The following is a 15,099-nucleotide window of genomic DNA, read 5'->3' on the forward strand; positions in this document are numbered from 1 at the left end:
AAAGCTTAAAATGCTTTACAGCCTTTATTAATCTTCAAAATGAAGATTTTAGACCTGAATAATTTTTTAAAATATCTTTATTGGAGTATAATTGCTTTACAATGTTGTGTTAGTTTCTGTTGTACAACAAAGTGAATCAGCTATAAGTATACATATATCCCCATATCCCCTCCCTCTTGAGCCTCCCTCCCACCCTCCCTATCCCATCCCTCTAGGTGGTCACAAAGCACCGAGCTGATCTCCCTGTGCTATGCAGCAGCTTCCCACTAGCCATCCATTTTACATTTGGTAGTGTATATATGTCAATGCTACTCTCTCACTTCGTCCCAGCTTTCCCATCCCCCCGTTAGAACTGAATAATTATTTTAATTTTTCAGTTCTGGTAGAAAGGAAAAACTATATTAAGTGACTACTAGAGGTTATTGTTAATAGAGGAAGGAATAAGAACCAAGTTGTTTGTATTCTTACATTCTAACTTACACGTATCCTCACATGATAATAATAATTTTATACAAAGAGCTTGGTACAGTAAGATAAACAAAAATGGAGTCAAACAAGAAAGTCAATAACGGAAAAAAATCACACAGATAATATAATGTTAAATAAGATAAGATATCTGTACCTTATCTAATAACTAAAGAATATTTTTGAAACTTCTACTATGATGTGGTATGTGTAATGTAGTATTGTAGAGATTAAAAAAGTGAATAAGGCTGGTGTGCAATTTAGTTGGGAAGATTCATTCATTCAATCAAGGAGTATTTACCAAGCATCTATCATATGAAAGCAATGTGGTCACTGCTGTAGGGCAAGTGCCCCAAAATGATAATACAAAACAAAATACGATAATATCAAAGATGAGGAGAAAACAGGGAGCTAAGGAGTTCGAAGGTTGGAAAGGTTACAGCTAAATATCTGTTTATATGCATGAGTGGGGGATACTGAAGAAAGGTTGACTAGAAAAAGTAGATAAGTCCTGAAAAATAGGCACAATTTCACCAGATGGAACAGCTGGAGGAAGGAAGGAATATCGTAGGAAGAGAGAACTGTATGAGCAAAAGTAGAAGTAGGAAAGCAAGGAGGATGTTTGCAAGCCAGTGAGCAGAACTTTTGATTGAAATGGAAAGCAGTGAAAAGTGAGCCTGAAAATATAGGTTAGGATTATATGCCGAAGACTTTGACTATTAGGGTGAGTAGTCTGTATATATTCAGTAAATAATGGGGAAGTCAGTGAAGGTGTTTTATCAGAGTGAAATAATAAGAGCCTGGTTTTAGGAATATTAATTGAGTGTATGACAGATTATGGAGAGTAACGTTGAGAGTCATCTGGAGGTGGGAAAACCGTTTGTTATAATAGTCCACATAAAATAATGAGAAACTGAACTAAGATGTTGGTAATATAAATAGAGCGAGGGGAGAGATGAAAGTCCAGTGGTTGAATCTATAGGATTTGTTTTCCAGTCTTGATGACTAAAAGAAAGGCAATGGTCATAAATAGCTAAAGGGCAGAAAAGAGGAGATACAGTTTTGGAGGGAAGAGAGAATAAAATGAACTCATACTATGTTAACTTTGAGAGCCTGTGGAATATCAGAGTGGAAATATTATATAGGAAATTAGAGATATTATGTCAGGAATTTCAAAGAGAGACTGCAGCTGCAGATAGAAATATAATAATTATATGCAGAAAGATGATAACTGAAGCTATGGGAGAGGATAAGATTTTTAATGGACAAAATAGAAGAAAAAAAGAGATTTCATATCTATCTGGAGACTGGGACAAGGAAGAAGAAGAGGTAAAGACAGAGAAGAAGTAGAGAGGTAGAAGATCAAAAACATTGAAGTGCCATGGAACTGAAGAGTTTCAAGACAGAAAGCACTGACAATAGTCTTAAATACTTCAGAGCAGTGAAAGATAAAAATATTTTTGGATATGATCATAAGAAAGTCACAAATGATGAGTGACATCTGAGAGATAGAGATCAGTATAGAGATAGAGAGAAAAGCCAGATTGCAAAGAATGAAAGGAGAAAGTGAAAGCAGTACGTTCATAAAATTTAGAATGAGGGAAAGGAGAGACATATAATGATAATTTGGGCCAGTGTCTTGGCGTGGATTTGGGGGGCAATTTTTCAGTTAAGCACATCAATGAAAAAGTATAGTAAGATGCTAGTTAGTTGATATATCTAATAAAATCTTAGAGAGAAGTGATTTAAGAATGACATTTTTTAACAGATGAGTCCAGAATTAAAAATTAATAAAAAGTGAAACACTCACAGCAGCAATTCTTAGTGAGGTAGAGGAGGGGAGCATGATTTGCACTGACTGTCCAGGGGAAATATATCATCTCCAAAATTCCGATTTGTTTTCCTAAGGGCATGCCTTCACCTTGAGAATCCCTTACTTAAAGCAAACTAGATGAGCAAGAGGAAAATTTACATAGCTACTTTTATTCGAAGAAGAAGATGGAATAACTTAAAAGATATATATGTGACTTTGGATGGAAACGTGTTTACTTACTCTGAGTTTAATGGTTTTTTGGCATATAAAATTATCCAACAATAGCTGTACTGGAATGATAATGCCATCAGTCTCATAATGATATTGTCTGATGCCTTCTCACAGTTTAATTCTTCTAGGTCCTATCAGAAAATAAATAAAATAAAAAGATTCACTAGGTTGACCAGTTGTTACAAAATTATTGTTGCCATATTTCTAGAATCTATGATATATAAATTATAACTTGAGAAGAAGCATGGGTATGGGTTCCCATTTTATGGAAAAATTAAAGTCACACTGGAAGTAGTAGGGGAAAAGCTACAGTAGTTGTAAAACGGTTAATGATAGCCTCAGCAAGGAGGGTTCATGAATCTCCCAGAGTCCTAGACATGAAGCAAGCAGTCTACAGAGTGCTCCTATCTGGGCAAAGTTCTTTGTAGACAGGGATCTAGCTACTCTTAAGGACAAAAACCCATGGGATAATCTGCACTTAATGCTTACTTAAGGAGGATGAAAAAGCAGCAGTTAATGGACTTATAGGAATGTCTTTCTAATGATCTAGAATCCCTTTTTTCCTTTAACAATATTAATTTTTGATAGAGTGAATAATTCAAGAAGTATTTTATTCTAACAGTAAGTGATGTAAGCATGGATTAAAAAAGTTTTCCCAAACAGGATTTCCCTCCCACAAATAACTGTTATTTAATAACCTTAAATATGCAAGACACAATATTCCATAAGAATCTTTCTAACAGAGCTTTTTTGTTTCCGTCATATAATTCTTATAGTATTAACATTTGCTTGTCAAATCAGACTTCTACCTTACCATAATACATGCCATTAATTTATACTCCATACCATCAAACTGCTTTCTGCTCTCCACTCCCACACTATTAAATTAATTTCTTTGTAATTTGTACTCTAATCAAGAAAACATATCAGGGAGACTTATACATCTTAAATTCTAAAATATATGGATTTTTGAAGAGATTTTCTCTCTCTTTTTAAAAACTGACTAATTTATAGGCAATCCCCACTTACTTTAGAGGAAATCCCGTATTACCAATTACAGATTAATATGTTACCTCCTTTTAAGAAACACAGTGGCTAGAATTTGATTTTTAAAGTTTTCAACACTATAATTATTCTATAAATGTATTTTTAAAAAGGCCAATACATAATATTAAAGATACTATATTTGCTCTATCTTCTTAAAGTATGTTAAAAATTACAAGGCATTGAAAAAGCTTGGTAATAGCCATTTTCCATGGTGATGATTTTAGCACTTATGGCCCATTTGCAAAGTTTTGGAAGAAATCACGAGTAGATTATAGTTAAGCTCTCTAAAGCTAATAGATTACATGGTTACACATGTATTTTAATATATTTGATTTATATTTTTTATTGTATAGTTTTACCTGCAAAATTATGGTAGTGTCCTCATCAATTGTCACCACTACATAATGCTCTGTACCTCCAAAGAGTTTCAATGACTCACTGCAGCATCTCTCTACCAATGTGATATTATATCTGTAAAATATAATATTTTGGGGTGACAGATGGCTAAGAAAAATTCTTTAAGAAAAACTTTATTGTCCTCCTGCATATTAAATTATTTGAACTACTGTTCAAGTTTCATACCTCAATTTATTCTACTTAAGAAATTTGAGGAATGAAATTATGAATTATTCAGCTTATGACAAATTAGTTGAGATATGTGTTGCCTTAGGTATTTTGCTAAATATTACTGTACATGATACTACTATAAATGTCTTTTTTGTTTGTTTGTTTTTTGGGGGTTTTTTTTTGCCCACACCCACGCGGCTTGTGGGATTTTAGTTCCCCCACCAGGGACTGAACCTGGGCCCCCGGCAGTGAGAGTGCAGAGTCCTAACCACTGGACTGCCAGGGAATTCCCCTATTATAAATGTCTTGACCAATTTATTCTGGTTCCCTAAGTAATAATTCATGAAATTAAAACATTGTGTTATGAGACTAAAACATTCTGCATTTATCAGAATTTTCTTTTTTCTCCTGAAAAGTTGCCTAGATTTCAACTATCTTTTATAAGCTCACAGTTTTCTGTGAATGCCCCACAGCCTTAAGATATAAAAACAAAAGCATGGAAAATAGATCTGCATTTTAACGAAGGTCACAGCATAATTATCCTTCCTTGATATATAGCCCAATGTCTAACCTTCCTGTGAAAACTTGTATGCTATAATAGTGTTTTAGATCATTTAAAAATGCTCCGTGTTGGTATGATGTTAGAACTAAAGGTCTAAAAACTTGAGAATTCATTTAGAACTTCATAATCTTCTTTCCTAGTCAGTATTTAAAGTCCTCTAAATAAGAATACTCATTCTCAATAATATCAATGACCCAAAGACATGACCATGTAATTCACAGAAACCCCCCCTACATAAAATGCTCATATTTGCTGGTAACAAAAGAAATGCAATTAAAATATGAATTGAAATAATAATTAACTATTTTTTCTCCACAAAATTGATATATAACCAAAAAAAGACAATATTCAATAATTATGATGGTGTACTATAGGGAGAGAAGTATAAGTTGACATAAACTCTATGGAAAACTATTGCTATGTGATATAATTCCAGGCTTGAATCAGAAAGAAATAGTGACACATATATAGCATAATATTTAGCCAATTAGGGTATATATATCTTTCCTAAGTTATGAAATCAATAACTTACTTGGATTCTAACAACTGAAGTATTTCTGGAGTATTAAGAAGTCCTTCAGATGCAAAAAACACATATGGAATCTGAATTTCCAAAAGAAAACCACCAAAACTATCCAGCAAGGTGCTTCCTAAATATGAAAAAATTTATAAATATTTCTCTTTTTTCTCATCCCTCGGTTCTTTCTCTTTTTACTAAACATGAGAATAACAGGTGTATGCTCAAGGAGTAGTATAAAAATAAAACACATTCATTGTAAAAATATGAATTCAGAATAAAGAAAGGTCTGAAGAATAAAATAAAAATCATATGTTATTCTACTCCTAGAAATAATAGTTAATAGAATTTATTAAAACTACTATATACTAAAAACAGAGTTTAACACATACTTCCACACTTTTTTCTATATGTTTGCTTGTCTATACTTACACATGTACATTCACTTGAAAAAATAAGGAAAAGAAAAAACAGGATCATACTCTACCTGAATGTTAATATCTGCTTTATTCAATTAGTACATATTGGACATTTCCTGTGTAAACATATATACTGATTTACATCAAAATTTAAAATTATGCACAATAATCCATAGGGAATGCTACAGATCAATAGGAAAAAATAGAATTGAGTTGGAATATCTCAGAATTCAAACTTCCTACTCATACTTGAGGTGGATGGAAAGTAACTTATAGCAAGTTTTGAATGAGAGATGCACTGGGACTAAAAATATACAGGCTTTTTAATTTAATGGATCTGAGAATTCACAACCTTAGTCATGTGAAGCGTTACTGAGAAATACAAAGAAACCAAATGCTATGCAAAGTGGTTTAGACTCTTTGCCAAGCATTTGTGCATAATTTTTTGTTATATATTAAAAGTTCTCTGTGTCAGTCAACATACTATGACATATTTTTCCCTAAAATTCAATAAAAATATTGTTGCATAAAAGTCAGATTAAGATTAGATATAATTATAATTTAATTGTGCTATTATAAGTAAAATTTAGAAGCTAAAGGGATGAAGACAAATAGAATCAGTAAAGGCTATTTTACAAAAGAGGAATATGAGGAAAGAGATAGTTAAAGGCCTTGCTCAAGGTCACACAGTTGGTGGTGAGGTGAGAGCTTGAACTCAAGTCTTCTAATGCTATAGTTTATTCTCTTTCCATAGATCAGAAATAGAAAGCAGAAAATTTTCACCCTAATGGAACAAAAAAGGAATTTTAGTTTATATCCTTACTCTTTAAAACTGTGTCTGGAAGAATCACTTTAAAGGCCAAGTAAGGAATATTCAGTTTTTCGCAATGTTCAGTCCAACAAGAGTTTTCTACAAAATTGTATTCCACCACAAATGAGAAATTACTCCAGGGGAAATCTGCTCCAATATATTGATTGTGCACAACTGCACAGAAACTTGTACTGAAGACAAAAGAAAGCCAAGAAAATAGAATTAGTCTTGTGTCATTATACACTTGGAATGTTAAAAGATGACTGTTTTGGCTATTTTATTCTTCTCTAATCTATGCCTACTTATCTTGGAAGGACACTGGCGTATTTTCTGTTGACTTGTTTTCCAATTGTGCTAATCGCTTTTTATCTTTCTTTTTGATGGTCATACTTAAAAAAAACAAACAAACCAGGATATAAAAAAACTGTGGACTATTTCACATCCTCATATGCAAGGGACCCTATTTTATTACCTGAGTCTTATCAGTAATACACAAATCACCATGAGAAATCAACCTCATTTTCTTATAAATGTGAGATTTTAATCTTTGAGAATCTATATAATAGAATATTACCTGATTACTTTGTTTTTAATTTATTTTTTATTTATTTCATTTTTTATTTTTATTTTTGGCTGTGTTGGGTCTTCGTTGCTGTGTGCGGGCTTTCTCTAGTTGTGGCGAGCGGAGGCTACTCTTCGTTGCAGTGCGTGGGCTTCTCATTGCGGTGGCTTCTCTTGTTGTGGTGCATGGGCTCTAGGTGCGCAGGCTTCAGTAGGTGCGGCACGCGGGCTCAGTAGTGGTGGCTCGTGGGCTCTAGAGTGCAGGCTCAGTAGTTGTGGGGCACAGGCTTAGTTGCTCTGCAGCATGTGGGATCTTCCTGGACCAGGGCTCGAACCCGTGCCCCCTGCATTGGCAGGTGGATTCTTAACCACTGTGCCACCAGGGAAGTCCCTACCTGACGACTTTGAAATGGCTTTTTTTTTCCTCAATGGGCTTCATAAGTGATTTAACAACAACAAAAAGATGGGTACTTAAATATCATAAGTTTATCTTTCCCATCTTCGAATTTCATATAACATAGCATTTACTATAATTAAAATTCTCTACTGCTGCTTTCTATCTAGAAATAATTTCACATAAAATAAGGCAAAATAAAAACATTTTTAGACAAGTCAACACTAAATTTATTATTAGCAGGCTCTCACTGAAAGAATTTCTACGTGATGTACTACAAGAAGAAGGAAACTCAAAAGGAATGAAGAAAATATAAGAAACAATGCTGAGCAAAAACACTGGTAAAAATAAAACAAGTGTAAGTCTAAATAGGTACTACTTGTACTGTCACTAACAATAACAATGATAATTTGGAGATATTAAAGAAAGATTGAACTAAAATTCTGGACGACAATAATACATAATACACAAGGCAATAAACTTAGTTAAAGCATTTTTCAGGAAGAGAGTAGAGACATTGATTAATTTCAAGTTTTATTAAACCTTTTTTTGGGACTTCCCTGGTGGTCCAGTGGTTAAGAATCTGCCTTCCAATGCAGGGGACGTAGGTTCAATCCCTGGTTGGGGAAATAGGATCCCACATGCCGCAGGGCAACTAAGCCTGCATGCTGCAACTACTGAGCTTGTGCACTCTGGTGCCCACATACTGCAACTAGAGAAGTCCACGTGCCTCAATGAAAAGACCCGTATGCTGCAATGAAGATCCCATGTGCCGCAACTAAGACCTGACGCAGCCAAATAAATAAATAAATTTTTAAAAATTGGTTTTAAAAAAACTGTTTAAAAAGTTAAGTTCTAGGAGAAACTGCGCTTTTCCTGTGGAACTGGTATGTCTCCTCCCCATAGATGAACAAATATGTTTTTACCCATTTAAAACACCTTTGGATTCCAGAAAATCTTTTTTGTTCGAATGTAAGACAGTCAGTGTCAAACCTGTTGGAAAAAAGAGTAATACAAAAAGTTTTTTTCAATATTTTGTTCATATATATTTTTAGGTGTGTCATATATTTCACTACCATAAAAATGAATTAAAGATCTGTGAACAAGGATTATTTTTCTAAGTCTAGGGAATCAGAAAGTTTGAGCCATGGGCACTGTTTCTGGTGTGTATGTATGTTGTGTGTATATAAGCCTGGAAATTCTGAATTTATTATGTAAAATAATAAAATGGATCAAAAACTTCATGTTAAGATAACTAAACACTCACCAATTCTGTGCAGTTCATTTTATTTTGCTAAAAATTATGGTAGATTTTACCTTTTTTCTAGCCAAAAATTTAAGTACATAACTAAAGAGCAAGAGACTATATTTCAGTCTGGTAGGAATTTTTTTTCCTTTCTTCCTTGCTGTATAAGAAAAGGAAGACTTCCTGGACACTACCTGTTTCGTAGATTCACTCCTGCTTCTCAATTATAATTTAAATTACTTATATTATTTATGTTATATTTTAAACAAAATATAATAAACTTAAAAATTTTATTATACCCACATATACAGTTTATTTTTGGTAGACATAATTGATTTAAGAGTAGCTAATTCTAGTTAAAATAAATTCTATACTCTATTAGTGAACTTTTGTCAACTGTAGAGTTCCCAAAGGTGTGATGTAATAATGGCAGAGTAATGTTTAATAATTTCATGTTTACTTGATATGACAGTAGTTTTGGTGATAATAAGAATGGAGTTAGTAGTATTTCTCTTTTATAATTTATGAGGTCATATTATTTAAAACCTAATCTCCTTAAGTGGTTTGTACTAGCTTTGATCCCAAAGCAGATTACTTGCTGAGCACATTACTAGGATCTTTCAAACACATGGAACGATGGAACCACATCTTTATTTTCTAACACTAGACAGAAAAAAAGGCCTAGCTTCTAGATACAGAGGATAGTTGCCAGTTACAAAGAGAGTAAGAACATTTTTCAGTATATAGAGTCAATATTTTTGTGTCAGCAGACCTTGTTGAAACAAAACAATAAGAGTAATAATGATATAATCCCAAATGTCAAGAGAAATAGGAATGTTTGGCATGAAACCTACATAAGAACCGATATATATACAGCAATAATTTGCCAATATATCTTATGTGACATCAAAGGAAAATGTGTCTTATTAAGTAGGTTTAAGTATTCTTTTCTGTGGGGCAGGAATATTTCCTCAGCTTCTTCACAAAAATATTTCTTTGGTTATCCAAATCCCTTTGTCTTATTAATATTTTAAAATTTATTTTTTAGAATTTTTATTGGAGTATAGCTGATTTACAATGTTGTGATAGTTTCAGGTGTACAGCAAAGTGAATCAGTTATACGTATACATATATCCCCCTTTGTTTTATAATGCTAACATTGGTCAGCGCAATATACACTACTATGCATAAAATACATAACTAATGAGAACCTGCTATATAGCACAGGGAACTCTACTCAGTGCTCTTTGGTGACCTAAATGGGAAGGAAATCCTAAAAAGAGAGGATATATGTATACATATAGCTGATTCACTTTGCAATACAGCAGAAACTAACACAACATTGTAAAGCAACTATACCCCAATTAAAAAAAAAAAACGTTTCCAATTACCCTGGTTGTCTAGACAACTGTGGCAGCTTCAGCTCCACAATTGTTAAGTATTGCTCTAGCATTTTGGTACTAGTAAGGATCTTGTGATTTGGTAAATATGAATTCATCTTCCCAGGACTGGAAAACTGAACAAAATAATAAGATCCATGCTTGAAAATTTGGACTCTAGCACATGATAACATCGTCAAGAAATAGCACCGTATAAGGCTCTGCTTAAAAGAGTTTCCATTCTCACATTACTATTGATATGTTTTAATAGTTTACTAAGAGAAGCAGATATTTGTCACAATACTTGCATATATTTCAGTTAAATCTTTCTCACTAGTCTTAGTCTAAGTAGGGTATATAGGGAGGTATTCATTAGCTCATTCATTTATTCAATAAATCTTTATGAGGTGCCTTCCATGTTCCAGGCATTTTTGTGGGTGCTGGAGATACAAATCAGGGCATGGTCATTACCTTCCGGAAGCTGAAATTTTAGTGAGGAAAACAGACAAGATAATCAGTTATTATAGCCCAGGATGGTAAGAAGCGCCTTAGAAGGATGCACATAATACCCTGAGGGTAGAGAGGGAAAGTATTTAAATCAAGTTTTCCTAAACAAATGTTTTAACTAATTTTTAAAGGATGTGTAGGAGCTAGCTTCCTAAAGAAGAGAGAAGAGCATTATGATAGCAGGAACAGGAAGTGTAAAGGCATGGAGATAGGAAACAACATGATAAATAGTTTGGTAGGGTTAGAGCAAAGAAATATTTTGGGAGATGACAAAAGATGCAGTTCATAGAGGGAAGAGAATAAAGGTTGACACAGGTTGAGGGTGGTATTTTATTTTATTTTTAAGACTGGAAGGCTTAAAGATTAAGAGAAAGAGTCATTAGAGAAGAAGGCTGGCTGGGAAATAACTGATGGAACAAAATGTTTGAGACTGCATGAAGAGATGGGATCCACAGCACAAGTGATAGATTGGTTTTCAAAGGGTGGAGATTCACCTCCTCTGTAGAGAAAGGAGGAAAGATAAAAGAATAGAAGAAATAAATGTAAGTTTGTAGATGGTGGGGAAGATGAAACTGAGGAGGATTATTACTGGACTAAAGGACGTTAGAAGGCATAATTCCCTTCTCAAAATGAGGGGATGAGTGGCATGGTACGGGTTTATGGTACAGCCATTAGTATGATAGGAATGGGAACTAAGAACATATAGAAAGATTGTTAAGAATTATTAAAAGCCCTTATAAGTTCAGAGAACCTGATTTTGTAGTGGTACAAATCTATCTGATTTTCTCCAGTAATGATCAGCAGCTCAGGTGTAGGATAGAGAGATTAAATCTTGATTGATTGAGGGTTGAAGTTTAAATGGAAGGTATCAATAGAAGAAAAAGATTGATTAAAGTGATGGCCATCACCAATTCTGGAAGGAGAAAAAAATGAAAAAAGGAGTTGACAATTTATAAATCTCTAGAATGCTGAAGATCATGAAAGAGCTAGAGGTAGCTGTAGACAGAGAACAATGTATCAGAGTTTAAAGTTTAGAGGCAGGACAGTTCTGTATTATCACAAGGTCGATAGCAAAGTGAAGGAGTGAATATCATATTTGTTGTGAAGGCCAATGAAACTAAAAGGTCAGGGTGTTGAATGAATCATTCACATTAAAGACACCTAGGTAGGATAATGGCAAGACCAGGTGCAAAACTGTCCATGGATGATTGTGGGGTAGTAGAGAAGGACATGGCAATATGGCATAGCCTCAAAGGATGGAGGAATAAAGTTTTGGAAAGGATAATGGAAAGCAAGAAATTGCCTTCTCATCCCTATACATAGAGAGAGAAAATTATCAGCTTCTATATGAAAGGGATACAGGGGAAGCATTATCATCTAGGGAAAGTTGGGTTTCACTTAAGACAAGGAGATGAAGAAGGAGAAAAGTTTACATCTTAGCAATGGGTTCCACAGCACAAGGTGGAAAGGGTTGGCAGAGGCGGCAGTAGTGGGTAGAAGAGTTGAAAAATGACCCTGGAACAAGAGAGACTTAGGTTCAAATCCTGATTCCCTCACTTACTACCTGTGATTTTGGCGTGATACATCACTTTTATGAATTTTAGTTTATTCATTTGTAAAAATTGACTTAATAAAACCTATTCATAGAGTTGTAAGTAGTCCATAATATTAGCGATTAGTAGACAATAAAAGGTGTCAATTGGTAATAATAATTAACAGTAATGATAATGTACATATAAGTACATTGTAGTATATTTATATTGCAGACTAATATAGTCCACATTGATTTAAAAACTGATTAGATCCCACTGAATTATATATTTTTAAAGTATGAATTTTATGGTGTGTTAATCATATCTTAATTAAAAACTTGGTTAGATCAGTACATTTTTTATATATTCAAGCATTTGTTATCAAATGAAGCATAATTTAAAACTCCCTACCTTCTATTTTGTTAAGGGTTTTAATGAGTAAATGTTTTTCACCATCTGAATCCATTCTTATTATAATCAGCACCTGTTCAAAAATAAGAATTTCATATACATGTATATCTGAATGATTATTCTTTTTCATATTCTTTTGCTACAGTGACAAAAATAACAAACTTCATTGGTTACGTGAAACTAATGACAATAAGGTGGCAAAGTAAATATTTGTGTTGCAAAAGATATCAGTGCTTGAACACAAAGGAATAAATTCTGGTAAGATCAAATATTAATGAGGAAAGTATTTTGGGGTAGGGCATTCCTAGCATTCCTCAAGAATTCCAATATAGGTGACTATATATAAGTTGTCTCTGCCTGTACTGTAAGTGTTAAATTTAACCCAGGCAGGTTTGAATTGCTGGAGAAAACCAATGATTTGCTGCTATACTTTCCTACTTACCATTACAGTTTTGGGGGTGTGCAGGGTGGAGATAACAAATCAACCATAGGTTGTTCCCGTATCTTGGCTATTGTAAATAATGCTGCAATGAACATAAGGGTGTATCTTTTCAAAGTAGTGTTTTTGTATTCTTTGGTCAAATACCCAGAAGTGGGGTAGATGGTTCATATGGGAGTTCCATCCTTAATTTTTTGAGGCATCTCTATACTGTTTTCCATAGTGGCTGCACCAACTTATGTTCCCACCAACAGTGTATGAGGGTTCCCTTTTCTCCAAATCCTCACCAATATTTATTATTTCTTGCCTTGTTGATAATAGCCATTATGATAGGTGTGATGTGATATCTCATTGTGGTTTTGATTTGCATTTCCCTAACAATTAGTGATGTTGAACATCTTTTCATGTGCCTATTGGCCATCTGTATGTCTTTTTTGGGAAAATATCTATGAAGCTCCTCTGCCCATTTTAAAAATTTTTTGTAGTTGTTGTTGAGTAGTATGAGTTCTTTATATATTTTGGATATAACATCTTATTGAATATAATAATTTGCAAATATCTTCTCCTATTCAATAAGTTGTCTTTTCATTTTGATGATGATTTTCTTTGCTGTGCAGAAACTTTTTAGTTTGACGTAGTCCCATTTGTTTATTTTTGCTTTTGTTTCCCTTGCCTGAGGAGACATAGCCAGAAAGATATTGCTCAGACTGATGTCAAAGAGTGTACTGCCTATGTTTTATTGTTTCAGGCCTTACATTCCAATCCTTAATCCATTTTGAGTTGATTTTCGTGTATGGTGTGAGACAGTGGTCTACTTTTTTTTTTGTATGTGGCTGTCCAGTTTTCCCAACACCATTTATTGAAGAGACAATCCTTTCTCTATTGTTTCTTCTTTGTTCCTTTGTTGTAAATTAATTGTCCATATATGTGTGGGTTTATTTCTGGGCTCTCAATTCTGTTCCACTGATCTATGTATCTGTTTTTCTGCCAATACCATGCTCTTTTGATTACTATAGCTTTGTAATGTAGTTTGAAATCAGGGACTGTGGTGCCTCCAGCTTTGTTCTTTTTTCTCAGGATTGCTTTGGCTAGTTATGGTCTTTTGTGGTTCCATATAAATTTTAGGATTTTTTGTTCTATTTCTGTGGAAAAATGTCCTTGGGATTTTGATAGGGATTGCATTGAATATGTAGATTGTTTTAGGTAATATGGACATTTCAACAATGTTAATTCTTCCAATCCATGAGCATGGAATATCTTTCCATTTATTTGCATCTTTAATTTCCTTCAACAATATCTTATAGTTTTCAGTGTACAGGTCTTTCACCTCCTTGGTTAAATTTATTCCTAGGTATTTTTTGTTCTTTTTGTTGTGATTGTAAATGGGATTTTTTCTTAATTTCTCTTTCTGCTAGCTCATTTTTAGCATATAGAAATGCAATAAATTTTTATATGCTGATTTTGTACCCTGCAACTTTACTGTATTTGTTTTGTCATTTCTCACAGTTTTTTGGTGGAGTCTTTAGGGTTTTCTACACATCAAATCATGTCACCTGCAACAGTGACAGTTTTACTTTTTCCTTTCCAATTTGGATGCATTTTATTTCTTTTTCTATCTAATTGCTCTGGCTATAATTTCTAATACTATATTGAATAAGAGTGGTGAGAGTGGGCACCCTTGTCTTGTTCCTGATTTTAGAGGGACAGTTTTCAGCTTTTCACCATTGAGTATGATGTTAGCTGTGGGTTTGTCATATATGGCCTCTATCATGCTGAGATACACTCCTTCTACACCCATTTCATTGAGAGTTTTTTAAATCACAAATAGGTGTTGAATCTAGTCAAATGCTTTTTCTGCATCTATTGAGATGATCATATGTTTTTCATCTTTCATTTTGCTAAGGTGTATCACACTGACTGACTTGAGAATATTGAACCATCTTTGCATCCCTGGAATAAATCCTACTTGATAATGCTATATGAACCTTTTAATGTATTGTATTTGGTTTGCTACTATTTTGTTAAGGATTTTTGCATCTATATTCATCAGAGATATTGGTCAGTAATGTATATTTTTTGTATTGTCTTTGTCTGGACTTGGTATCAGGGTAATGCTGGCCTTGTAAAATGAGTTAGAAAGTGTTCCCTCCTCTTCAATATTTTGGAAGAGTTTGAGAAGGATGGGTATTAATTCTTCT

General features: G+C 33.6%; 1 protein-coding gene across 1 annotated transcript in view; it reads right to left on the minus strand.

Annotated features, from left to right (window-relative positions):
* Positions 1 to 15,099, minus strand: part of SHOC1 (shortage in chiasmata 1) — an 88,103-nt gene that overhangs the window by 12,437 nt on the left and 60,567 nt on the right. Inside the window, exons 17-22 of the mRNA XM_036856427.1 lie at positions 12,463 to 12,535; positions 8,314 to 8,380; positions 6,445 to 6,623; positions 5,218 to 5,335; positions 3,916 to 4,027; positions 2,519 to 2,640 (exon numbers count right to left, since the gene is read on the minus strand). Of these exons, the coding sequence (XP_036712322.1) occupies positions 2,519 to 2,640; positions 3,916 to 4,027; positions 5,218 to 5,335; positions 6,445 to 6,623; positions 8,314 to 8,380; positions 12,463 to 12,535 (671 nt within the window). The remainder of the gene's footprint in view (positions 1 to 2,518; positions 2,641 to 3,915; positions 4,028 to 5,217; positions 5,336 to 6,444; positions 6,624 to 8,313; positions 8,381 to 12,462; positions 12,536 to 15,099) is intronic.

The sequence above is a fragment of the Balaenoptera musculus genome, chromosome 6, assembly GCF_009873245.2.
Source record: "Balaenoptera musculus isolate JJ_BM4_2016_0621 chromosome 6, mBalMus1.pri.v3, whole genome shotgun sequence".
In the NCBI taxonomy this organism is placed as follows: domain Eukaryota; kingdom Metazoa; phylum Chordata; class Mammalia; order Artiodactyla; family Balaenopteridae; genus Balaenoptera; species Balaenoptera musculus.